At 43.4% G+C, this 24,535-nt stretch overlaps 1 protein-coding gene across 13 annotated transcripts in view; it reads left to right on the forward strand.

Moving 5' to 3' along the window:
* The first annotated feature begins 695 nt into the window (after positions 1-695).
* LOC104346307 (transducin-like enhancer protein 4) overlaps positions 696-24,535 on the forward strand; it is a 98,697-nt gene continuing 74,857 nt past the window's right edge. For all 13 annotated transcript variants that reach the window (XM_086479067.1, XM_086479070.1, XM_086479072.1 and 10 more), the window contains exons 1-4: positions 696-740; positions 1,190-1,287; positions 2,415-2,478; positions 3,877-3,921. In XM_086479067.1, the coding sequence (XP_086335193.1) occupies positions 696-740; positions 1,190-1,287; positions 2,415-2,478; positions 3,877-3,921 (252 nt within the window). The remainder of the gene's footprint in view (positions 741-1,189; positions 1,288-2,414; positions 2,479-3,876; positions 3,922-24,535) is intronic.

The raw sequence follows: 24,535 nt of genomic DNA on the forward strand, positions 1-24,535 counted from the left end.
ACATAAATAAAGCAACCCGGACCGTATCTTCTTTTTCATCTTTCTCGCTCTTTTTTATTTTTATTTTTAATTAAAAAAGAAACCAAAAAGAACGAAAAAAGAGCGGCCAAGCAGAGCTAGCGGGGGAGATGTGGTCCGGCCGGTAGAAACGAGGACGAGCCCCGCCGCACAAAAGGGCACCGCACCGCACCTCCGCGGCGGCAGCGCCGCTCGGGGGACCCGCCCGCCGCAGCCGCCCTCCCCGCCGGGGCGCCCCGCCCCGCTGCGCTCCACGCCGGAGAGCCGCCGGCAGCAGTAAAAGTTTGCAGAAGGGGAGAAAACTGCCGGCGGGGATCTCCGGCGGAGCGCGCACCGGTGCCGGCGGAGGGGCTTTCCCCGCCCTCCTCCTCCTCCTCCTCCTCCTCCTCCTCCTCCTCCTCCTCGCCCGCCGCCGCACGGGGCTCGCAGCCCGCCGGAGCCCGCGGAGCAGCGGCGCTCGGGAGAGCCGGTCGGCGCCGCCCGCTGACCGCCCCCGGGGGATGTGGCAGCGGCCCCCGCGCGCCGCGGACGCCGTCGCCGCCGCGCCTCGCTGCTGCCGGCGGTGCCCCGCCAGCCCCGGGGCGGCGGGGTCGGGGCGTCCCTGCCCGTCGCCGCCGCCGCGCCTGCAGCCCTGATCCCCGCCGCTCCGGCCGCCAGCGCCCCCCGAAGCGGCGTGGATGATCCGCGACCTGAGCAAGATGTACCCGCAGACCCGGCACCCGGTGAGTGGCGGCGGCGGACCCGCGGGCAGCGCTCCGGCGCGGGCACCGCTCCGGCGCGGGCACCGCGGAGTTGTAGCCATTTTCTTATTGTTGTCCGCCGCGCCGCCGCCGCCGCCCCGGGCCGGGGTTGGCTCCTCTGAGTTGCCCGCGCCCGGTGCGCGGCGCTCCCGGCGCCTGTCCGGCATCCCGCAGCTACGGCCTGTGCGGGGGGTCCGAGCGGGCGACGCCTTTCCCCGCGGCGGCCCCGCACCGCCGCCGGCCCCGTCGGGGCAGCAGCCCGGGGCGCTTCGGGTGTCGGGCCGCCGCCCGCGGGCGGGCGGGGGTTCGGCGGGCTGCGCCTCCGCGGAGCCCGAGTGCGAGGGCCGGGGCGGGGGGTGGCTGCCGGGCGCGGGGAAGCCGCGGGTGGGCGAGAGGGGGCGATTAAAAGACCCGCTGTTGCTTGCTTGCAGGCTCCTCACCAGCCAGCGCAGCCCTTTAAATTCACCATTTCCGAGTCCTGCGATCGGATTAAGGAGGAGTTTCAGTTTTTGCAGGCACAGTACCACAGGTAACGCTGCCTACTTTGCCCGAGCCCCGCGCGGGCTCGCCGCTTTCCACCGCCGCTGCCCGGGTGGGCGGCGGGGCGGGGGCGCGGGAAACCCCCGGCAGAGCCTGGGAGCGGGGCAGACCCCCGCCCCCCAGCCGAACGCGCCTCCGCATCTTGCCGCCGCTCCCGGCCCTCGGCGCGAGGTGCTCGCAGGGGCCCCGAGCCGAACGGTGCGAGCGGGTTTTCTTGTTTTCCCCACGCTCTGGTTTGTGGTTGGTTTTTTTTTTTTTTTTTGGTTTTGTTTCGGTTTTTTTTGGTGGGGGGGGAGGGCGCTGGGGTGGGGGTTGGCAGAAAAATATGTGTCTGGCTGGGCTTGTCCTCTGCTTTTCTTCAGAATGCCGCTCAGGACACGCATCTTGTCTTGGCTCGGCCCCCTCGCGCCTTTCATTGACATGTCAAGTGCTGATAACCTGGAAGCGAGGCGGCGAGCTATTTCATTATCCTTAGGTGGAAGAGCGCCGTGTCCTCAAAGTGACAAGTGACTTCTGGCAGGATTGCTTAGAGGGTTTCTGAAAACAATCAGAAAAAACAACGGAGGTGTTCGTGTTTACCATGGTATTCCTTAAATTACCTGCAGTATTTGACTTGCAGTTCTGCCATCAGTAACAGAAAAAAAAAAAAAAAAACAAACCACAAACAAAAAAAAAAACCCAGCAACTTTCTGCTCCATGAAGTGGTGATACATGTTTGATTCCTTTGTGGGCTGAGCAAAAGCAAGAGGTGTTCCTAAAACTCTTTCAAATAAAAACTCCAAAACCCAAATTACAGATTTGTAAGTGGCTTCTCAAGCTGAAGTGTTGTAGGTATGAACCCCTGCATGCTTCTTCAGTGAACCAGTAGTGGATTTTTTTTTTGACAGAGAAAAATACTCTCCTCTATACTGTATGCAGTTCTCTTAGGAGATGAGGATGTTGCACAGGATCTCTTGAAAGAGGGAAAGTACAAACCCCACCCTGAACTCCCAAGCAAGAGCTGGAATGCACATTTCCATCTGTGTTGGAGAAATGCTTGAAAAGGGGAGTAACCTGTGCTTAGAAGAATGTCAGTTATGAGGTACCCATGCTTTTTCCTTTTTATGTCTTGAACAGTTTAAAGCTAGAATGTGAAAAACTGGCCAGCGAGAAGACAGAGATGCAGCGACATTATGTCATGGTAAGCAAGCTGCATAACAAATTCAAAATGTCTATTAGCTTGGTATACTGAGACCGAAATACATTTGTATTGCTGGAGGCAAACAGAAAGATTATAGTAGCGCTGCTGTTGTTGAAGTTGCATCACTGCTTCCATTATAAATCCTCAGTTTCCAGGGTTTATAACTTATTTGCAGCTGTTAGTTTCCACGCACAAAACCTGCTTTTTAACCTTTTAAGCAATTGAGGCTATTTCTTCCAAATGCTGGCAGATTACTCGTCAGCCCTTTAAAGCCATGTACAACTTCCATAGCGTAGCTGGGGATGATGTTTTCTCTTCTGCTGACTTCTCCTAACGATCGTATATCCTTAAAATGGTTTGGTATAGTATTTTTTTCTGTGATGGAAGTAAGCCAAAATTGTACATGTGTGCATAGAAACCCAAAGCCTACTTCCTAGAAGAACTGTTGCACGTGGGCAGCTGGCTCATTGTTTCACTAAATTCAGAATGGCTGGGATCTCAGATGCAAAAGAGATTTCCTCAGTGGTTGTGGTCTGCCTGGTTAAATAACGTGCATAGGAAGATGTCTCTAAATACATAATTGCGCGATGGATCGTGTTAACTCCAGAGGAGCTCTTGCTGTTTTCTTGTACTTCTATGAAGGTTTACCCATTTTTTTTTAATGTGACAAATAACACTCTTGTATTCACAAAAAGAGTAAACAACCTTGAAAATTCTTAACCAAGACTACAAGCAAATGTTAAGGCTCACAGTTATCTTTTCCGTACCTGATACACCTAAGTCTTGGAGATTCTTTGGTGCTAACATTACACGCTGAACCGAGTTCCCCACCACACTCAGGCACAACAGGACGTACTTAGATTGGTGTACCTGCTTTGGCTCTGAATTTCCATGCTTTTTCATTTTTTGCATCCTTGCAATTTAATTGCAGCTTTTTTTTGTGTTTTTAATTTAAAATATGGAATAACCAGTCTGTTAGACATTGCTGATTTATATGTTTGTCCAGTTTCAAGGGACATACATGTTTGGGCGCTTTTTTGGGCATCTTTTATGTTTGCTAGGGAATAAAATCTTGAGCATTTTCTGTGTGGCTTTTTTTCTGCTTCTAATCTTTAACTCTGGTCGTGATTACTTTTCGTGATTTTTTTGTTTTTGTTGTCTGTTTTTTTCCTTGTTTTGTGGCTGTTCTTTGTAAATTTCACACGAAGCAGTGTGGATAAAGCAAAAAAGCAAAAAAAATGTTGCTGTGAAATGCTGTTTTGAATTCCAAGAGCTCTTCAAGGCCAATAGATGTTTTTAAGTCTGTTTGTCTTTCTAGAGAAGATGTTTGAGTCAAAGTGAATTTTAGATAGTTTTCACAATTGCAAGGTCTAATAGAGTAATCTTCTTCTTTCTCAGTATTACGAGATGTCCTATGGGCTGAATATAGAGATGCATAAACAGGTAGGTAGATGATTTGTTTTGTGTAAGAATGCTCTCTATAATTTCTCCCATCAGTATTAAAACAGGTGTATATTCTGTATGACTCGTTTTAATTGCGTGCTTGAACGCATTGGAAATACTTTGTACTTAACCTGGCCCTGAAGCTTCCATCTTGTTTATCATATATGAGCTGTGCGTAGGTTATGGTCTTGCCTACCATTGAGCATTATTCGGTTGACTTTCCACATGCAGTCTCTGCATATGCAAGTGGTCTTATACGGCACAGAGACTATGTGCTTGGGTAGGGATGGGTATGTGGGTTACAACCTTCGAAACCTCAGGGTTTGTTTTTCAGAATGATAGCTGCATCACAAATACATCTTAGGTGTCAAAGGGTTCGTATTTGTGTGTGGAAAAGACTGTTCTCTTCAGTTAACCTGGACTGATTTAAGCTGGAGCTATGAAAGCTATTGATGCACAGCCATTTTCTTGTTTCTCTCAGGCTGCTTACTTGGACCTTTGTCCAAAACTAGTGTCTTAGCGTCTGAAACAGGAAAGAGTAAATGAGCTTTCTGTGAGGATGTTAGCATGCTGGGTTTTGTGCCTTGAAGTCTAGCACTTAGGCCAAGATTAGCAGGAGATTAGTCAGATGGAGCATGGTAGTGTAAATCAGAGTTTCTTATTCGGTAATGTGTGTTTTTAACCTTCTCTAGAGGAGAATGAATTAAACATCTGACCTCTTTTCCAATGAGGGAACTTTTTTTTCTGGTGGAGTTTAATACTGACAACTCATTTTAGCAAACGGTTGAGCAATTTGCCAGTGTTGCTGGGGAGTGTAAACTGCAGAAATAAAGAAATGGTTGGATGGGAGAAGAAAGACTGTCCGAAAATTGGTTTGTACGCATTTCTGTTCAAAGTTAGGGATTTGGAACTTCTCTGGGTTGTGGAAATAGGATTTCTTTATCTTGTTCAGAGCAGACATACAAGTCAAATGTTTTTCATGTTATTTATGATTTATTATATTTTGTATTCCATTAGCATCCCAACGCCACAGTACAGATTAGGGCCATTTGTGCTAGATGGCATACAAATACGAAGACGGTGGGATTTCCTGCCTCAAAGCATTTTGCATCTGCAACTCCAAACTTATGGGACATTGTACATACATATTATTTTACAGACCTACACGTAGATATGTTGAATTCAGATGTCTTCCTCACAGGTACCGTGAAGACTCCACACTCCACAGGTGTATTTGACAAACAGTTGAGAGGAAAAGGCTGTGATTGCAGCTGATCAGATTTTATGTACAAGGTGACTCTCTGAACCTGATTCAGGTCTGCAGGTGCTGGTGGAAAAACTGGTCACTGACTCTCAGAGGTGTTAGGTCTGTTCTCAAATGAATAGACAGATTGTTTTATGTCCCATTTGAAAGAAACCCAACCCCCCCACGAAAACTAACCCCCCCCCACCCCCCCACCCCCGAATAAGTAAAACAGTAGATATGGAAACAATTCACAAAGATTAGAGTCCTTACAGGCCACCTACATAGCAAATTCTTACAGGCATTTGAAAGCAAGCATTGCAGTCAAACTTGTTTATACTTCTGGATACCCTGTTTTTATAGCAATCAGTTAGTTGTATGTAGGCTTACACTGACTGCACAAAATTCTGTGGCACAAAATCAGCTAGCAACTGCAATGTGTAATTAAATTGTTTTAAGTAGGGGAAAAACCCACAGCAAAAGCCCTTTTAATTTCTAAATGCTTTGCTTCAGAAATTGTGTACAGTTATGGTGATGGAGTCATCAATGATATTCTGGAGAAATTAAATAGTTACAACTAAGTGTGGGGATTACAAAGGACTGGCTTTTAATTAAACACCTTTTCCCATTACTGTTCAGTCTGTTTGAAATAGTAGTTTAAGTATCATACTCTCATGCAAAACACTTAAATATTTTGTCAGATGTTGATTCAAATTAGCTGCAGCTAAGAAACTTGTTCACTATCATTCTTAAATCTGGTATCAGTCTCATATCTCTCATGTCTCCCCTTCTGTTGCCACAGCGTTGGTTTTTTTTCCCTTTCTCCTCATCAGCAACTGCAAAATATTTCCCATTTTGCTTTATGATCACAGTGTTAGAGTCCAATTTGATATATTATATAGATAGCGCTGGTTGCTTCATTTGATGTGCACGAAGCTTTTTTAGTCTTCCACCTTAAATTCCTTTCTCTTCCTCTCCCATCTATGAATTTTACTCAGCTGAAATTGAGCGATTCACCCTTTTTTTTCCTCCCCTCTCCCTCCCCCCTGCCCGCTTTCTAAATTCAATCATATCAAAAATCCTGAGGGCAGTTTATCACATTATGAAATACAGACAGCCCTGCAAACCACCTACTTATTATATTTTCTTTCTTTTTTTCACTTTAGCACAGAGGCATATCTGTCTTTATTTGTTTTTCTGGGCAGACAGCCTTGGTTCCTCTCAGGTTTTTTTCCAGATGTACTCGCTGGATGCCCTTGTAATGGAAAGCAGGCAATAATGCAGTAAAGTTGCCCTTCGGCGTAATTGGGCCTCGTTCTCAAGATCAGGTTAGGCTTATTCACTTATTAGATTTGCGTCTCAAAGGGTTCAAGAGCAGGACTCCCTGGAGTCCTTGGAAGTACCTTAGTAATTGGTGGCCCTGATATTTGAAACCTTTGTGTGTTTTTCTGTTAAAGCTTCTGTTCTTCTTGGCTGCTCCCAGCCACAGAGTATTTATTTTTAGAGAAATTTTTCACTGGAACAGAAAATGATGGCTGTGATGGAGTCATGACTCTGTGACTTAGCAAATTGATAAAAGGATAAACGTGCAGAGAGCAGTGGTAGTGAGTGTGCCAGTGTGTCTTGGGGGGGGGAGCATCTCTTCCCCCCCACCCCCCCCCGCCATGTGATGCTCATCATCAGTCATCCTGTGTTGATTTTGATAGAAGACTATTAAAGTGAAACCTATGGGGAATTTGTCATTCTGAAAGGAAAGCTAATGTAATTAGTACCAATTAAAGTACATTTAGTAAATTGGATTTAATCTTAATTAAGCCTGCATAATGTTGCCAATTTTTAACAATTATGTTTGAGAACATAATTAATTTAAATTTTGGTAACTGAGTAAATAGCATTAGACTGGTAGAATTAGTCATTTGTATTTTTTTTTTAAAAGACAAGTGTGGGTTATGTTGTGACATGTGTGTTATAGCCTAAAATACTAAGCTAATTTTTGATATTCTGTACTAGGATCAATAGAGCTTCAAAATAGACACATTTGGGGAAAAAAGGCATTGAGTTGGGGGGTTTTGGGTCACGGTATGAACAGATACTTCCCTGCAGTTTTAAATTTTAATATTAGCTTAAGTATGAACATTTGAGTGTGGTCTGAAAATGCCCATTTCTTACCGAGTTGCTTTTTCAACATTTGTTTTTAAGAGGCTTAGCTGATAGTTTATGAATGAGTAGTTGACATGCTGCTCTCTGCTTCTAATACACTGTTGCTACTTGGTGGTGGTCATTTGGTTTAATTTCGGAAATTAGGCTGTTTTAATGTTATGATAAACAGTTTATTTAAATTGCTGTAATCAAACATGCTTACTGAAGGTTTTAATTCAGAATTGTAATTATCGCTTAAAATAAGTGTCTATATTTGGCTACAGACAACAGATATTTGTGAATGGGACTGATGGAAAGCATAAATGATACAGCATTCACTTTTTACTTCAATTATGTTTTTTGGAGGTGGCAATGTGTAAATTCTGAGTCACTTTTTCTGGTTAGACCTCTGTCTTTGAACTAATTCACTTTCTAGAATGTTGGATTTCAGCATTTTTGAAAGAAAATTTAGGTCTTTTAAGAAGCTGGGTATTAAAAAATAAATGAAATGACTTTTTAAGATCACAGTAAAAAAAAAAATTCAGTCCAATCCATGTAAATTTTATTACAAGACTTGGGCAACAACCATTTGAGTGCTGCTAAAATATTAATTGGATAGAAATGAAAGGGCTCTGCTAGCTGATAGGATATCATAATCATAGCTGCAGTAGTCGATGGTAAATGATGATAAATGGCATTAGGAACCTTTTAGCAAACTGTAATAACTACGAGGAGGGAAGCAGTATGGATTTGCATTATATCTGATACCCTCTAGTACCAAGTGGATTGCCAATACTGCTTGTTTAGCATTTTCTAAGGGCAATAGGATATTGATTTCTGACTTACAAGGAACGGCTCTATTTTCACCATTGAAAAGTATTGCAGGTTGTTAAGAAGAAATTGACTTGAAGAGGCCTGACTGCTGCCCATCATGGAGCAAATAAAGCAAAACTGCCGAAGCATGGTGGAGCAGCGAGATGGGGCCCTCAGCAATTTGTTGCTATTAATTTACCATGCTCGACAGCAAATCAATCGGCATCTACTTCATCTGCTGGAGAAAATGCTGTCCAGGGCAGATAAAAGGCCCTGCATGGTGCAGGGAATAGACTGGATTGGCCAAACGGAGGCTGCAGTTAATGTGTAAATAAGTGAAATCAAGGCCACTGTTGCCGAGAAAGCTGTTTTTAATTAGGTTAGGGCTTTATAGTGAGCTATTTAAGAAAGTGGTATGGAGAGTAAGGGGAGATTTATTGCCAGCTGAGTTAATATATGTGCCCAGCCTTGAGTCTGCTTCCTTCTTAAGAACTTAGTAAATTATTTTGGTAAAGGGGTAAAGATGGGAATCAATTTGTTTAATTTAGGGCAGAGTTTTGACCGTTTTTCATCTTCGTGGCCATAAAACGCATGTCACAGTGAAATGGTTTGTGTATGTGCTACCTGTGTAACAGAAAAATACTCTTTTTTTTCCTCTCTTTTTTTCTATTCCTTTTTTTTTGGCAGTGGTTTGGGCTCAGCGTGAGTATGTGTGTATGGTTTGTTTTTTTTTTAACACATTCAGTAGTTGAGTGTATATTGTCTTCCATTTGAATAATAGCTGGAGAGCCAGCTAAAATTATACTGGCTGAATTTGTTTCCCATTATAAACAGTAGGAAAGATTTAATAGAGATATAGGCAATGGGTAGTCAGAACTGAACCGGAAAACTTCAAAATAAGAGAGATTAGAAGTGAAATTTTGAAGACTGCAGCTCACACAGGACTATTAAGGAGGAAGAGAAAAACAAGTGGATTTTCCATCGAAGTTGCAAAATGTAAAAAAATAGGCTGTCAAATCAGTTTGACAACTGAGGCTTGTTTGTCCCAGTTTTAGGTTATTTAGCCTCTGAAGCCAGCAGAAAAGCTTAGAAGCTTATGAAAAGTTAGAACATGTATTACTCTGCAGTTAAACCGGAAACCTTTTACTTGGTAATAGCTGCCAGTTTCTGAAACGAGATTCTGTGTTTTCTTTTGCTCCTGATACAGATGTTAGACAGCCTTTCTGTGGAGAGGTCCTGTTAATTACTGGGAACTTGTTGCCACTTCTCCGCAAGTTACTGTTGAAATAACCTTTCCCCCTGTAACTGCAGAATAACGTGCATGAGGACAAGACCTTCCATATCGCCCTGGTTTTCCCATTCATAAGCAAAGGAAAGTGTCGTTTTCCCCCACTTGTTGTGGCATTTCAGACAGATGCTTAACACACGGGAAGTAGCACAAAACATGCTGAGCAAACTTTTAAATTAAGACATACGCTCTGGTTTTACTGGCAAAAGGTTGAACTCTACAGTGTTTAAAAGCATTTTTCTGTCTTTGAAAGATGCTAATTGCTGTGATGCTGTCTCACTGGCTCTGTTAGTTTATGGGCCCGCTTGTAATTACAGAGGGGGCCGGCGATGACTCTGTGATTAAGGTTGCCTAAATGCCTTCCCCTATAAAAAAATTCTTAGGGTTTTTTTTTTTTTTTTTTTTAATATACAAGAAACCTCATTGCCTATGCTGTTTGCAGTAAAAGATACCGTTCTCATGAGAACCCCCAGCTCCTTTTGGGCAGTGATGGGGGAGAAGGAGAGGTGATGTGGACCTCCGCAGTGGGAGGCCCCCCTTCTGCCCATTACCACCACTGGCTCTTTGGGTCAGCTAGCGCGGCGGGAAATAACAGCTCTGGCATAAGGCTCCTGTGGAACAGTCAGAACTTGCTACGCACTAAGAAGGGGAAGCTGTGTCACCATTTTATGTATAATAACTTTTGCACCATTTTGTGTGATGAGATTTGCCTTCCTTTTGGGGGCAAAAAAGAAGTGCTGAGGTCGTTCACCAGAGGAAAAAAACATTAATTAGCAGATAGGTTTCAAAGTGAGGTATCAGGATGCTGGGATGCCCAAGCTTTACAGCATTTGTGTAAGCTTAATCCTGCCCCATTGTGTATGTGCATCGTGGTGCAAGTTTTAGCTATACACTCACTGATCTCATTACCAGTTTTCCTAGAGGACCTCTTTCAGTGCACAAAATAGACATTAGGAAAGTAGAATTAAGGCTGCAGAGGCGATTGTAAATCTGGCTTGAAAATGTTTGGCTGCTTGGCTCGGCAACTGAAATAACTTTAAACATAAGGATTCAGGCATGTGGAATAATTGCCATTGTAAGCTCCTCGAGGCAGGGATTCTCATTTTGGATATGTTACAAAAAGTGAAGGGGGTGCTCACACAGGTCAATCACAGTGTTTACCATGGACTCGGTACATTAAAGCTGGGAAACAGATTTTATGACTCTTAACACCAAGGCTGTCAAACGTTGAGAATTCGGAGTTATCAGTTTGGTCTTACTTTTTTTTTTTTTTTCCCCAATGAGAAGATGTGATGTACTATTTGTGGATGTGATAGAGAACTGGGTTTGTCACAGACGTGGGCCAGTGTGTGAACAGTGCGATTATAGTTGTTACAGAGGTCACTTACTTTGCTGTCTCCAGATTGAGCACATCTATTGCCACTGACTTTCAGAAAACCTATTTAGCCACAAGGCACAGTGGGAGCAGAACAAAGATGATAATTTGAAACACAGGATGTATAAACTGATACTTGCATTAACGAACAGATGACAGTATACTTGAAGCTGAACCTATCTATATTCAAGAAGTGCTATTCTATGACAGAAATTGAATGTTTGAATTAAAAAAAAAATCTTATTTTAAAATACAAAAGTATGAAGTAGTTTTAAGAATACCTATTTGTCTCTCAGTTTATCTGTATATTGTTACAGGTTTTGTCTTGGTTCACGATGATGTTTTTACAGTTCCACTGGTACCTTGAAAAACTTCTGTAAATTTTTTACCTTGGTATTGTGTATCTTAGTGGTGTCACAAACTCTGTAGTTCAGTGTAGCAGGAAGCATTTAGGCATGATGTCAAAAGCAGGTGTCCATAACTTTTTTTAATAATGTTTTTTAAATAGAACTGAAATATGTCACAAATAGTAAACAGAACTGTAAATGGTGCTTTCTTGCCTGCGTGGAAAGAATTCAGACACAAGGAATCATCTTTCCTAGCCCAGGACAGGTACGTAATGCTCTGGTATTGAACACTGTGGTGTTACGGCTAGGACGTTTAAATGTGTAAATGTCAGGCAAGTCAAAGTTATAGTCCCCACAGTAAACTAGAATTGGTCTCTTTACGGTTCTGTATTTGTATGGTATGCTGTATTGCCAACTTCAACTGTTAAATCATGCCAGTCCCCAGAAAATCATGAGATTGGCTTAAAATTAATCATGAGATAAAAATAATAAATCTGGGGTTCTTTTTATTTCACTTCTAATTTTAAGCTGTCAAACCACACCTGGCTCAGGCATCTTAATTTTTCCTCCAGTATCCTTCCATAATCTTTTTTTGCAAGTATGGAGCGAAATGTCCCAAGATTCATGATAAAGTCAAGGGAGCTGGGTATGAGATACAGCTGGCAACTTCTGTCATAATTTCCTATTCTCGGAAAATGTGTGATGTGTACTCTCCTAAGAAAAAATAATACCAAATTGAAAATATATACATATTCCTTCTGGAATTGCTTGTTAACTTTTTGTGGATTATATATCATAACTTGTTGAATTTTTGTGGATTATATATCATAAGATGGTACAGATATTCTCATGGCAATTCCCCTTTCTCTGTTAGAACGAGGGGAAGCACAGGACATAGTTTTGAGTGAAGGTCTAACTTGGCCTCTCTCTTTTGGTCTATTTAAATGATTTCTCTGCAAATCTTACACTGCCAGAGGTTTCTGACATTTGCTGGATGAGATTCAACTTCATCAAAGGAGAAAAACCTTTCACTCTTTGGGATGTGGAACATTGGCAATGAGAACATGTGGTTTTCTTTTTTCTTGTTTCTGCTTAGAAACTTCAGCAGAGCATCTCACAGATGCAGAAATCAAAATCTGCCCCCTTCATGCTGTAAAGAATCTGCATAATAGGTCCTGCCTCTAGATTTTGTTTGGCATGTGTTGTGTGCACGTTGTGTATGATTACTGAGAGCATTTCATTTTAAAAATGCGACTCTTTCCTTCATCTTAAATACAATAAACTTCTCTTTTATTCACTCTGTCTGCTTATGTGCTTGGCTTCTCTTAGTGTCTCGGTTGTTTGGAGAATTTGCAGATGCAAAAAAACCCCTCTGACCCCATCCTGGCTTATGCCACAGAGAAGTGATTGCCCTAGGACTGAGTAGCCAGTAATGGAGTAGCACCGTGTAGAGAGCATGTTGAGGCTGCTGCTAAGACATCACCTGCGTCTCAGTTACAGGCATAGTGGTGATGTGGATGTACTGTGGCAGAGGAGTACTTTGGGAAGCAGAGGAGCCCCTTTCCCCTTGTCTTTTCTGACTTTAACCCAACATTAACAAATCAAAACGCAGCAGGGCCAACAGATGCTCTCTGCGAATACTTAATAAAACATTGTGGTACTTGTAGGCAGTAACAGCAAGTTCTATTGAAATTTAACGCTGACAGTTTTGGACCCAAGAACAACAGCAAAAAGGTCTAGCCTGGGTCAGTTTTGTCCTCAAGGCAGAGAGCTTCCTCAAAACTCATTATGGGGTGGCCATGGGGTTACAATGACAGGTTCAGCAGGGGATGAGGGAATAGCAGGTAACCTGAAGCCCACTGAGGTGGCACAGTGGTGTGATCCTCAGGTTCCTCCTTGCAGCAGCTGGGAGGAGGCTTGCATGATGATGCACGCACTTCAGGTTTTGGAAAGTCTGGGTTGCAGGATGTTCTTCTTCACAGTTGCTTAATGCCTGAAGCTGTCGTTTACCCATTTAACATGACAGCTTTATTTAAAATTGATCGTAAGGCAAATTGGAGTGAAGTTTTTAGCTGGGGATTGAAGAAGGTCGCATTTTGATCACTCATTTTCTTTCTTGTATCTGTTTGCTTCTTGGCAGGAGAGATGGAACTTAATTTTTGCTCATTCTTTATTACGCAGATAGCTAACTGAGGGCTTCCAGATTAAAATATTTGGGTAACTTCTCTATCTCAGTAACTTCTGTCTAGTGAGCAACCAATTACTCCTATTTAGCATTTGAATCAAATCCTACCTTTCAAAACCATGAGGAAAGTGGAATAAGCATTGAAGAAAGTTTTTATCTTGGACAACCACTTTTTCCCATTTCTAACATTTCACAGGGATAAATAAGGAGTTTTCAGCCATGTCTCATAGCTGAAACACTTCTGGACTTCATTTTGAAAACACAGTGTTGTTTTCCTATTACGCTTTCCTATTAATAAATGCAAGGGAGACAAAATAACTGTAGTGCAGCCCAGATAAGGCTTGGGGAAGGGCAAACACTTGAACTTGGCAGTGCTTGTCCACATGTTTTCATGAAAGCCACTTCATTCAGGGCTGTTCAGGGCTGGGTTTCTCTCTGTAGCTCTGGTGGTGTCTCTGAGCAGCTTCCTGTCAGCCTTGGGAGATCCTATGTTGCGTTTCAGGTGGACAAGCAAACATCTAGCTGCTTGACAGCCAAGCAGCCAGCGGCAGTGTATACGCCCCTGTGGACATTTGAATCCGGCAGTTGAGCCAAGCTATATCATGGTTTTGGGTTTGAGAGGGATGTCAGGCTCTGCTGCATTATTAAGGCTGCTGCAGGATGAAGGGGTGTAAGTTCAGTACTCATCCTTCGTGAAGCACTGTGGGTCTGCAGAGAAAAGTCAGCATTAATATTTGTTCTGTTTCCTGCTCTGGATAGCTGCAGATGCCTGCCCAGGGGCTTGACTTCCACAGGTCTGGGGAAGAGACCATTTTTAATTTAAAGCATGTGACAAATTATGAGTTGTGGTTTCTCTGACTGCGAGCTCATGCTCTGCAGCACTTTGTGAAAGTCTCTTAACATTTCTGTGCCTCTGTCTCCCTCTCTGAAATAGTGGTGATATACATTACGGGGAGTGATCTAAGATTTAATTTGTTAAAGTCCATTATTAGATGAGAGGCTCTAGAGAATCACGGAATATTGAATGAAGATGTGTTTGCTGTGGAGGGAAGAGAACTCCTTCCAAATCTGTGTCTGCCATGTAACAAGGTCCAGCACTACCTTCACTGCTGTGGGATTTCTTTTGTTCTTATGCCCAAGAGGTTGCCAGGAGATAACACTAAAGATACTTGAATTATCCTCCTGCCTAGTACTCTGTTAATTGTATTTGGAAATAAAAGTTGGAAATAGGGGAGGCTGGTCTTGCGATAACGTTTGGAGAAGGAAAACAAAGAGAATAAGGCCAAAGCTCGCCATAATGCTTATGCTGGATGTCTGGTTTGAGGGAGGAGGCAGAGAACGAGGAATGATTGGAGGAAGATCACTAATTGGTTTTCTTTTCACGTCTCCTATTTCCCTTCAGTACCATTCACTCTGTATGACAACCATCCACTTTCACAGTGCCCCCTTTGAAAGATGGCACTGTGCTGATGTGTAAAAGAGTCAGCTACAATACCACTACTGTCTGCTTTCTGCAATTTTATAAAGCATGTGACTAGATACAAAGTAGGTGCCTCTTCTGAAAACATCAGTCCATAGTGTTTGAATAACACAAGATTGGAAAGACTTTGTGCATAAAATGCACCACGTATGTTTGTGTCAACGTGTAACAAAGGGTAGATTGTGTATTCTTATACTCAATTTAACCAGTAGGCTTTCTGTCATGATTGCAGAAGGCTGTTGCAGTCTAAGCACATTGCTTACTTACAGTTTTTATCAGTACTTCGTAATTTCTGAGGATGAGCCGTATGTTTTATTTCTCAGTCTTGTCCTAAACAACAATTACAATGCCAACACAATCCAAGCATTGATGAGAGTTTCTTGCTTATTTATTACTCTAAAACAGTATCGATGGAAGAGACACTGACTTCTCCAAATATCAAAGGAGTTTTTATATGAAAGTTACTTGTTGTGTATTTGTCTGTATGTAAATTTGGAGGTGTTACTCTTGAGAAGTAAATGGTGTATAAGCTTTTGGTTTAATTCATTCAAGGGTGACATCCTGCTTCCTTTGCATCTCTCCACTTCCAGGTGCTTCCTGGAGATGGCTCTTAAGGAGAACTAAGCTAATAATGTGTCTTTAATGTTGACAACATGAGGAGAAAGACATTTTCCATGCACCTGTACAAGGCATTTAGTTCTTTTCCCCCTCATGATGTTCCCTTGTTTATCTGTACAGACTGGTGACACCAAAATATGCATTCTGTTTCACTTGTTGGCAGCAAAAGGAGAAGTCTTACAATTCTGTGCCTGCGGCATCCTGGAAATTTCTGTGGAATGGTTTGTTTCTGACATTTTTTCTAAAACCACATTTGACTGAGGATGCCATTTGTTCTTATGTTCTCGATGTAGATGGAGATGTAAAGAGCAACAGCACCACAAGATTATACATGAAGAGAGCTCCCACAAGCTTACATGTGGGGTGTTTTTTTTCTGAGGTTGTAGGTTTCTGCTTGAAGACGAGTTTTCGAACATGTATACAAGGTGCTTTTCAAACTAACTTTGGCAGCCTTGCTATTATACACTGTCAAAACTTACCTCTGTAGAAAGACATAAGGCTTTCCTTTACAGATACAAATGTCCAGCTTCTTTGCATATGCAATATTTTTTTATTTTTCAAATATCCCTTCAGCCAAAGGGATGTATAGGCCTTGTGAATGTATGAAATTATGATGTTTTATCCTTTGTTTCGTTGCTATTTACTTAGCTCTGTTTTCTGTCTGGAACTCAGGTGTGTATTTCTTCTAAAGCATTGATTTTTAACAAGTCTTTTTTGGGGGGTGAGAAGAATCATGGGATAATCTTAGTTTACACATTTTCAAAGAAAAATTCTGATCCAAGTATGCACTGTATTAAGGGTCATGAGGTTTGTTTAAGCCTGTGACAGAACCTGGAGAGCCTGAAAATCTGTAGACACAGGAAATACCTCTGTGTATTAATGTGAAGCAAAGCAGAAAGCTGCCAGGTGGATGAGAGGGAGCCACCAGGGTCTGGGCTGTGGGGGGATCCAGGTGCAAGTTTCTGGACTGTGCTGTCAAGGGCTACCTGTGAGACCTCGGCCAAGCTGCTTTGACCGCTGTCTGCAGTGAGATGGGAGCAATGCCATGGGTGCTTTTGCACTGTAGGGCTGCAGGGCCAGCTGAATGAGGGCAGAGCAATGCTTGCAGTGTGTGGGGTGAGTTAAGCAATTCAGCACAGAGCCAAAAAATCCAGCACGTACAGAGGGTGGCTCATAGGGAAATGTTGAGGTCATGGGTGTGTCTTTAATCTCTCACTGCTTGACGGCTGAGACACCAAAGTTGGTGCTGCCAGGACATGCTGCCTTGGCTTGGTAGTCTCAGAATCAGTTTTTGAAGATTGGCACCTAAACTTTATTTTAAAGTATAAGCATAGTGCAGATTTTTCTTAAACAAAAAAAAGTGATCAAAAAAGCAGGAGAAGACAACATTCTTGGTTCATCTTAGTTCAGCTATTTTTCTGTTTGCTAGCCAGACCCACGTTTCTTCTCTCCCAGGAGAACGACTGGGATACTCAGCAGAAAGCTGTCTGGTTTGCATCCTTAATGGTTCAGTAGAGCTGAAAGAGGAGAGATGCATGCTGTGCTGTTGTCCTGGAAAGGCTCTGGCCAGCTGGAAGGAGTTGTGCTGGATTCCAGTCCCTGCCCCAAAGCCATTTACATATTTTAGCCCATGGTGATTTTTCATGTATGATAATGAAAGGAGGACCTGGAAGACGGACTTAACTTCTCCAGTGGAAATATGGGGAGTATTTCCTTCCTAGAGTTCACAGAAACCTATTAGGCAGGGCACCCTAGGAGGTGGGAAGGGGAATTAAAGAAAGAATTAAAGTCATGTGTATAATGTTTAGATTAAACTCTTTAACCACTAAGCTGTTACACAGAAGTCTTATCTGTTCTTGTCACAGCCCCTCCCTCCCCCCCCCCCCTTTTTTTTTTTTAATGCGCTGCTGCTTTATTTTATGTGGGAGTAATTCTGGCAGTGGTTCTCAGCTCCCTGGAGCACATGGATGGAGAAGCATTGAGTTGGGGGACTTGCAGAGGGAGGGTGTTTGCAGAGGTTAGTTGTGAGCTGGATGCCAAAGAGCTTGGTCTTGTTGAGCCAAAGACTCTTCTGAACATGTCTGGAAAGGGGGCTCACGAGAGTTAATGGGGAGCTTCAGTGTTGGAGGTGGAGACTCCCTATACAATTTTGGTGACTTCAGCACTGTGTCATTCCTGAGTTGTGAGGCAAGGGGGTGAAGATTGTAGTTTAGGATTTTAATGCCTAAATCCTTGTGGTGCTTTAGTCTTTATATTCAGTGTGACATTTTTTTAAGATGCAGGGTGCATTTGTGTATCTGTAGGTAAGGGTAGGTGCCACCCTGTGATTAGGAAGTCTTGAAAATCTTCTTGAGCATTAGTCTGTTGCTGACTTTCTGCCTGAATTACATGTCTAAGTCTGCTTAGGCATTTTTAAAAATCCCATTACATACCTTCTGGAGATTTCACCTCTGGCTTTCATTGCTTTGATTCTCTGTCTGGGAAGTGGAAGTAATACTATTTCCTGAAGCATAACTCTTAGCACAGAGGAGTTTTTGGAGAGCAATATGTTAAGAAATGGGAGGTGAGATACTATTACATGGGAGTCACTTAGAAATAGCTGTGTTAATCTCTCTAGATTGTAAGACGCTTGGGGCAGGGTGCTGTTTCTCAAGACAATTTTGTCCTTGTTTTGCCATGTGAATTCTGCTGTCTTTTCCATCCCAGCTGCAATTAGGGTGCTCCAGTGATGTACCTTTCAGCGGTAATGCAGTCAGCGCTTTGATTTGTATTCAGGAAGTTTGCCTTTGGTAATCTGTCTTCTCAGCCTCTGTTCTCCATCTGGAAAATGGGATAATACTACTTTTTTATCTGGGTGGGATTGTTTGGGGAAAAACAAAAAAAACTTCCTTACCTTGTGGTAGCGTGTCCTGTCTTCTTTCTGCATGCCCAGACCTTGGCGAATGCCAGAGGTGTTGCTGTAGATGCAGTGGTTGCAGCATAGTAGGATCTTGATTCTCTGGTACAAGCAATTATATTGTAAAGTTGGGTAAAACTCAGGGTTTGTTAAACTGTTCTGTGCCTCCTGGTTCTATGCAGAATTAGTCTGAGGTAGGCTCTTGGTGTAGATCTGAAGTAGCTAGTCTCTTTTTAACCTCACTTGAATTTCTAACTGCCCATTAGACAATAATCTGTACGAGGCTCTTTCTTGATTGATTTGTTGCAGAGGTTGAAGGGAGATAATGACAACGTGAGTTGTAATGACGTTGTGAGTGTGGTGAAGCAGTGGGATTTAGATGGTAAAATAGGTCACTTTCTCTATCCGAGCATCACTTTGCTGCTACCTTTCTTGGTTACCTCTCCTCAGAAGGGTGCCAATTTTGGAGGCAGAACAGCTGTGAATTTATCAAGGCTGTAATATCTCTTAGTGTACAGTCTAGCTTAGTCAGTAGAGCTGGAGAAAGCCTGGTTTACAACCATATCAAATGAGCTCTACACAGATTCTGTAGTGGATATCGAGAGTAATTTTGTATTGCTTTAGACTGCATTGGTGGAAAATGGCATCTATTTTTAAAACTTTGTTTACAGGTACAGGGTTAAGATAAAGTGCTTTTTGGAGCATGTGGACGATGTTCAAGAGTGTGACTGAAGTACTCACAGGTATGCTTTAGCCACTGGGCCACCTGACTTGCTCAGGTCCTGCTAACTGGGGAGTCAGCAAAGTTTTACTGTGCTGCGTATTTCCTCAGATTCTTGGGCAGTTCTGCAGCTAGTTTAAGGCAGCTTTAGTTCTGTTCATGAGCTGAAGTTGTACTTGTGGTGGTAAAGTCACTGTATCCCTTGTTGGTGACTGTCAAAAAACGAGCTACTTCTCACTTCTCTTTCCTTGCTTTCATCTATGCAACACAGTATGTTACAGTAGTGAAAACCGACTTATTTCAATAAAGAAATAAATCGTTTTGAACTGCCTTCTCTTTATATTAAAGGTTAATATTTTCCAACTTACTCTTTTATCTTCACTGAAGCTCACACAAAGGAAACACAGTCTGACCTATCCACTAGTCATCAAACCTATTTCCTTTCCTCCTCCCTCTGGCTTTTTTTGCTGTCTTTGTGAAAAACAGATAGTGATTATATGCAAAGAGGTTTGCAAACAGTCAGTAGGTAGTTCAATGATTTTAAGGTTTCCTTTCTTGTATTCTGGCAAATGCAAACAGAATAGCACAACCAAGTCTCTAATTGTCGTGGGAATATGCTGTTACGAAAAGGAATAATTATAATAGTTTGTGCAAAACAGAGTCTCACAAACCAAGATAGATACAACCTCTGTGTATTTTTTGTGGGTAAAAATGTTAAGATTGAATGAGTATTTTTCATATAAAAGCTTGCCTGAAACCTTTTTGATTAAAAGGTGGGAAGATTACAGACCTAGGAAACTAAATATTAAATTAACAAGCCCAGAGACTGCATTTAGGTAAACCATAGAATTACTTTATGGCAAAAAGCCAGAGATCCATTATAATAATAATAAAAAAAAGGGCACGGGAATGTAGGTTTGCTGTCTGTCATGCTGTCTGCTTTAACTGAAAAAGCATACATTGTTTCATGAGTGTGGTTTTTTTTCAGTTTTGACCGCAACATTTAATTTCTTCGTCTGACCACTACTGACCTAGTACGTCCGCCACTAATGTACACTAGTTTTTATTTATGTATTGTTTTGAATTCACTGTACAATTGGGTATTGGTGGTTTGGTTTACCAGATAATCTAACAGCTGTCTCTAAAGACTCGTTGAAACTTGCAGCTAACCCAGATCATGATGCTAACCCAAGAAGTGAAAAGTTTAGGATGTGGTTGATAGCAATATGTCTTGGTTGCAGGGCAGTGGAGGAAGTGAAACAGAGTGCCTTCCCATTCCCAGAGAAATATCAGTATCTGTACCAAGATGAGCAGCTTGCCAGGAGTGCTGCTCTGTAGTTTGCTTTCTTCACCGTGCTTCTGTTTTCTGATTCAAAGGAATGTTCACAAGAAGTCTCAGCGTAGAGATTTTATGTGTCTGAAGTTTTCTGTGCACTTCAAGCAGGCAGAAGATGGCAGTGGTAATGAAAGGAGTGATCCCGCATTTGGGTTAACCCCATGATAAACTGGGTCTGGGTTGGGGTTTGTATTTAAAAATAAGAGAATAATGGGGGGGGGGGGGGGGGGGGGGGAGGGGCTGGCTTTTAAATTGAATTAGTTCATTGCTTTGCTTAGTTCATCACATACCCACAAAAATGCTAGCAGCACAAGGGTGGGGTAAGCAGGAGTAGCTGGGTTAGGGTAGAGCCTCTTCAGTGTCTGGTTTTATGCCAATTTAAAGTGCATGTGAAGCTACAGCGAAAGCCTCTCTCTTGAGTAGCTACAGCATAATTGGTGGATGAGCAATACGTATTTGTAGCCCAGACATCTTTATGGGGGGTCATGGGTGTGAAATTGGACAACTTTATGAAGGAATCCTATTTGACCGATGCCTTTTCTGATAAGAACAAGTTTAAGGAAAAATGCGTTGATATTATTGTCACAAGGTTAATTATGGTTAATCACATAGTAAAGACAACATGGTTTACAGGGTTGATTATTTACCCCTTTCATTTGCTTGCATTTGACCTACTTTCCACATTCTAGATGTTTTTATTAAAGTCTGTAGGTACAGTATGATGAAGAGCGCACTTAACATATGGTGCATCTTGAGCATTTGTCTGAAATTAATGCAGTTCATAGTAGCTCTCCACACAAAGTGTGATCTCATAGGGACTTAAAGCACTGGAAAAGGTTTCATGAAATCTACATTTCCCAACCAGAGAGTTCTCCTTTGCTTCGTACCTCCTGTTGTGCTTTTTATGGCATTTTTTTAAACTTCATGTTTCTTTAAGAAGTTATTTTACATTGGAATCCCTCTTGGATGAAGAGTATTTGAAAACTTCAGTGATGCTGATGTAATTTAAAGATAAATGCCATTTAGTGTTGCTTGACTCAGAGTCTCTCTTGGCAGGAGTTTTACTGGGGGAATGCCATTCAAATGAATTGAACATCAAGATGTACTTGGTGTATCCAGCTGTCTTGGACAACTGAATTTCCTGAATGTATTAAGCATGCACGTCTTACAAATGTCTTAGTGTTTGCTTTGCAAATGTGTTTTCTTAGAAGAGTTAAAAAGAGAATTGTAAACAGCCTGATTATTTTGGGTGTACTTCCACTTGTTAGATATTCACATGTTGAAGGGTAAAATTACCTGTTCTTTTCTTGTCCTCCTTCACTTAGGTAAAAATAGCAAGAAACCCTAGTTGCAGAGCTGCTGAAATCCGAATAATTTTCACCAGAAGTAGTTATGATCCACAATGATTGAAATTAGGAGCAATGACAATTCACATCAATATTTTCTCCTCAATAGGAGTTGGAGCTACAGGCCGTTTTTTTGTTGTTCTCAGGAAAGCAGTGTTCTGCTGCATCAAGAATCCCTTCCCGTTGAGCTAGTCATCGCAGCAAGTGTTTTACTTAAAAAATATGAATATGAATCAGTATCATCTGAGTGGTGGCAGAGATGTGTGAAATGCTGGAACTTCCAGTCTTTCCTTTTTGGATGAATGTGCTCAGTTTGCCAGCTCCGTGATACTGTTCCCACTACTCTCAGGGAAACCTCCAGAGAAAAGGAATTGGGATCCTGAGTGACTGTGTCATCGTACGTGATACGGTGTAAACCCTGAGTGATGAGGCTGGTGACAGTTCATCCTAGCTTGCCCATCCATAGAGTGCTGCAGTATAGAAGTTCTCTGTTGGTGCTTCAGTAGGAATATGGCTTTGCTGTCTCAGAGCATGAGGAAATTGTGAGTCAGCACCTGAAGTTGAAACTTGCATTTAAATTCAGAGTGAAAGAAAATGTGACCTACTTATACACCCTTTGTATTTTAGATAACTTTCACTTGTTGAGTGTTGATTTAAAAAAAAAAAGAAAAAAAAAAAGAGCTCTCTAGGTGGGAAAGGGAGAAAGGAGTCTTAAATGTGATCTGATTCTCAGATGATCACTTTGTTCCAGAAACTGGGGCTTGGTAAATACCACCAAGGAGTATGAAACATTTATTTATCTTCAGAAAGAATTATCAGGCCTCATACATCCACTTAGTTTAAAAATTGAGATAGTAACATGCTTTATTTGAGTTTGTGTCATTGCAAGGATCCAGAATTGAAGCTTGATTATAGCATTGCTGTAAAATCCACTGCGCTATTCTTTCATATCTTTCTAAGTGTTGTTAAAATCATGCTTTTGTATACTGGATTAAAAGGGGCAGAATCACAGAATCACAGAATGGTAGAAGTTGGAAGGGACATCATTTAGTCCAACCCTTCTGCTAGAGCAGGCTCACCTACAGGAGGTTGCACAGGATCACGGCCAGGTGGGTTTTGAGTATCTCCAGAGAAGGAGACTCCACAAACTTCCTGGGCAGCCCGTTCCAGTGCTCTGCCACCCTCAAAGGAATTAAGTTTTTCCTCATGTTCAGGTGGAATGTCCTGTGCTCCACTTTGTGCCTGTTCCCCCTTGTCCTGTCCCTGGGCACCACTGAAAAGAGCCTGGCCCCATCATCTTGACACTTGCCCTTTAGATATTTATAAGCATTGATACGATCCCCTCTCAGTCTTCTGCAGGCTAAAGAGCCCCAGGTCTCTCAGCCTTTCTTCATATGAGAGATGTTCCAGTCTCCTAATCATCTTAGCGGCCTCTGCTGGACTCTCTCCAGTAGTTCCTTGTCCCTCTTGAACTGAGGAGCCCAGAACTGGACACAGAGATGACCTCGCCAGGGCAGACTAGAGTGGGAGGATAACCTCCCTTGGCCTGCTGGTCACACTCTTCTGATACACCCCAGGACACCATTTGCCTTCTTGGCCACAAGGGCACATGGCTGGCTCATGGTCAACTTGCTGTCTGCCAGGATTCCCAGGTCCTTCTCTGTAGAGCTGTTCTCCAGCAGGTCAGCTCCCAGCCTGTACTGGTGCACGGGGTTATTCCTCCCCAAGTGCAGGACCCTACACTTGCCCTTGTTGAACTTTGTAAGGTTACTTTCTGTCTAACTCTCCAGCCTGTCCAGGTCTTGCTGAATGGCAGCACAGCCTTCTGGTGTGTAAGCCACTCCTCCCAGTTTTGTATGGTCATCAAACTTGCTGAGGGTACACTCTGCAACGTCATCCAGGTCATTGATGAATATGTTGAACAAGACTGCACCCAGTGCTGACCCTTGGGGAACACTGTTAGCCACAGGCCTCCAGTTGGACTTTGTGTTGCTGATCACAACCCTCTGAGCTCTGTGTGGTGGTTTGAGCCCACCCAGCTGGCAACAAAGCACCACACAGCCACTTGCTTGCTCCTGCCCACCTCCGGCGGGGGTGTGTGTGGGGGGGTGTGCCATGATACAACCAAAAGTCTTGAGGGTCTAGAGAAAGGACAGAGAGGGCTCACTTACCACTTACGGTCATGGGTAAAAGACAGACTTGACTTGGGGAAAACAACATCCATTTAATTTAAACACCACCACCACCAAGGATAATGAGAAGTACAACCATGTCTTAAAAACTCTTTCCCTCTAGTCCACACTTCTTCCCGGGCTCAGCTCTGCTCCCAGTTTCTCTACCTCCTCCCATTGAAGAGCACAGGGGGGCAGGGAATGGAGATCACAGTCCGTCCGGCACAAGGTGTCCCCGCTGCTTCTTCCCCCTCAGGAAGAGGGGCCCTCGCAGCCCTCCCCTGCCCCACCGCGGGGTCCCTCTCCCGGCAGACAGCCCTCCAGGAACTGCCCCAACGCGAGTCCTTCCCGCGGGGCCGCAGCTCCCCAGAACCCCCCAGCGCGGGGCCCTCCCGGGGCTGCCGCCCTCCCACTGACGGGCGGCTCCAGCGCGGCCGCAGTCGCGGCTGCTCCGGGCCCGGTCCCTGCTCCTCCGGCCCGGGGCCCTCCGCGGGCTGCAGGGCGACCTCTGGGCCACCGCTGGGCTCCAGGGGCTGCAGGGGCTCAGCCGCCACCCCACCGCGGGCCGCAGGGGAACCTCTGCTCCGGCACAGCTGCCCCTCTCCTGCCTCACTGACCGGGGGTCCGCAGGGCTGTCTCTCTCCCATCCCCCTTTC

The sequence above is a fragment of the Leptosomus discolor genome, chromosome Z (genome assembly GCF_034619465.1).
Source record: "Leptosomus discolor isolate bLepDis1 chromosome Z, bLepDis1.hap2, whole genome shotgun sequence".
Taxonomy (NCBI): domain Eukaryota; kingdom Metazoa; phylum Chordata; class Aves; order Leptosomiformes; family Leptosomidae; genus Leptosomus; species Leptosomus discolor.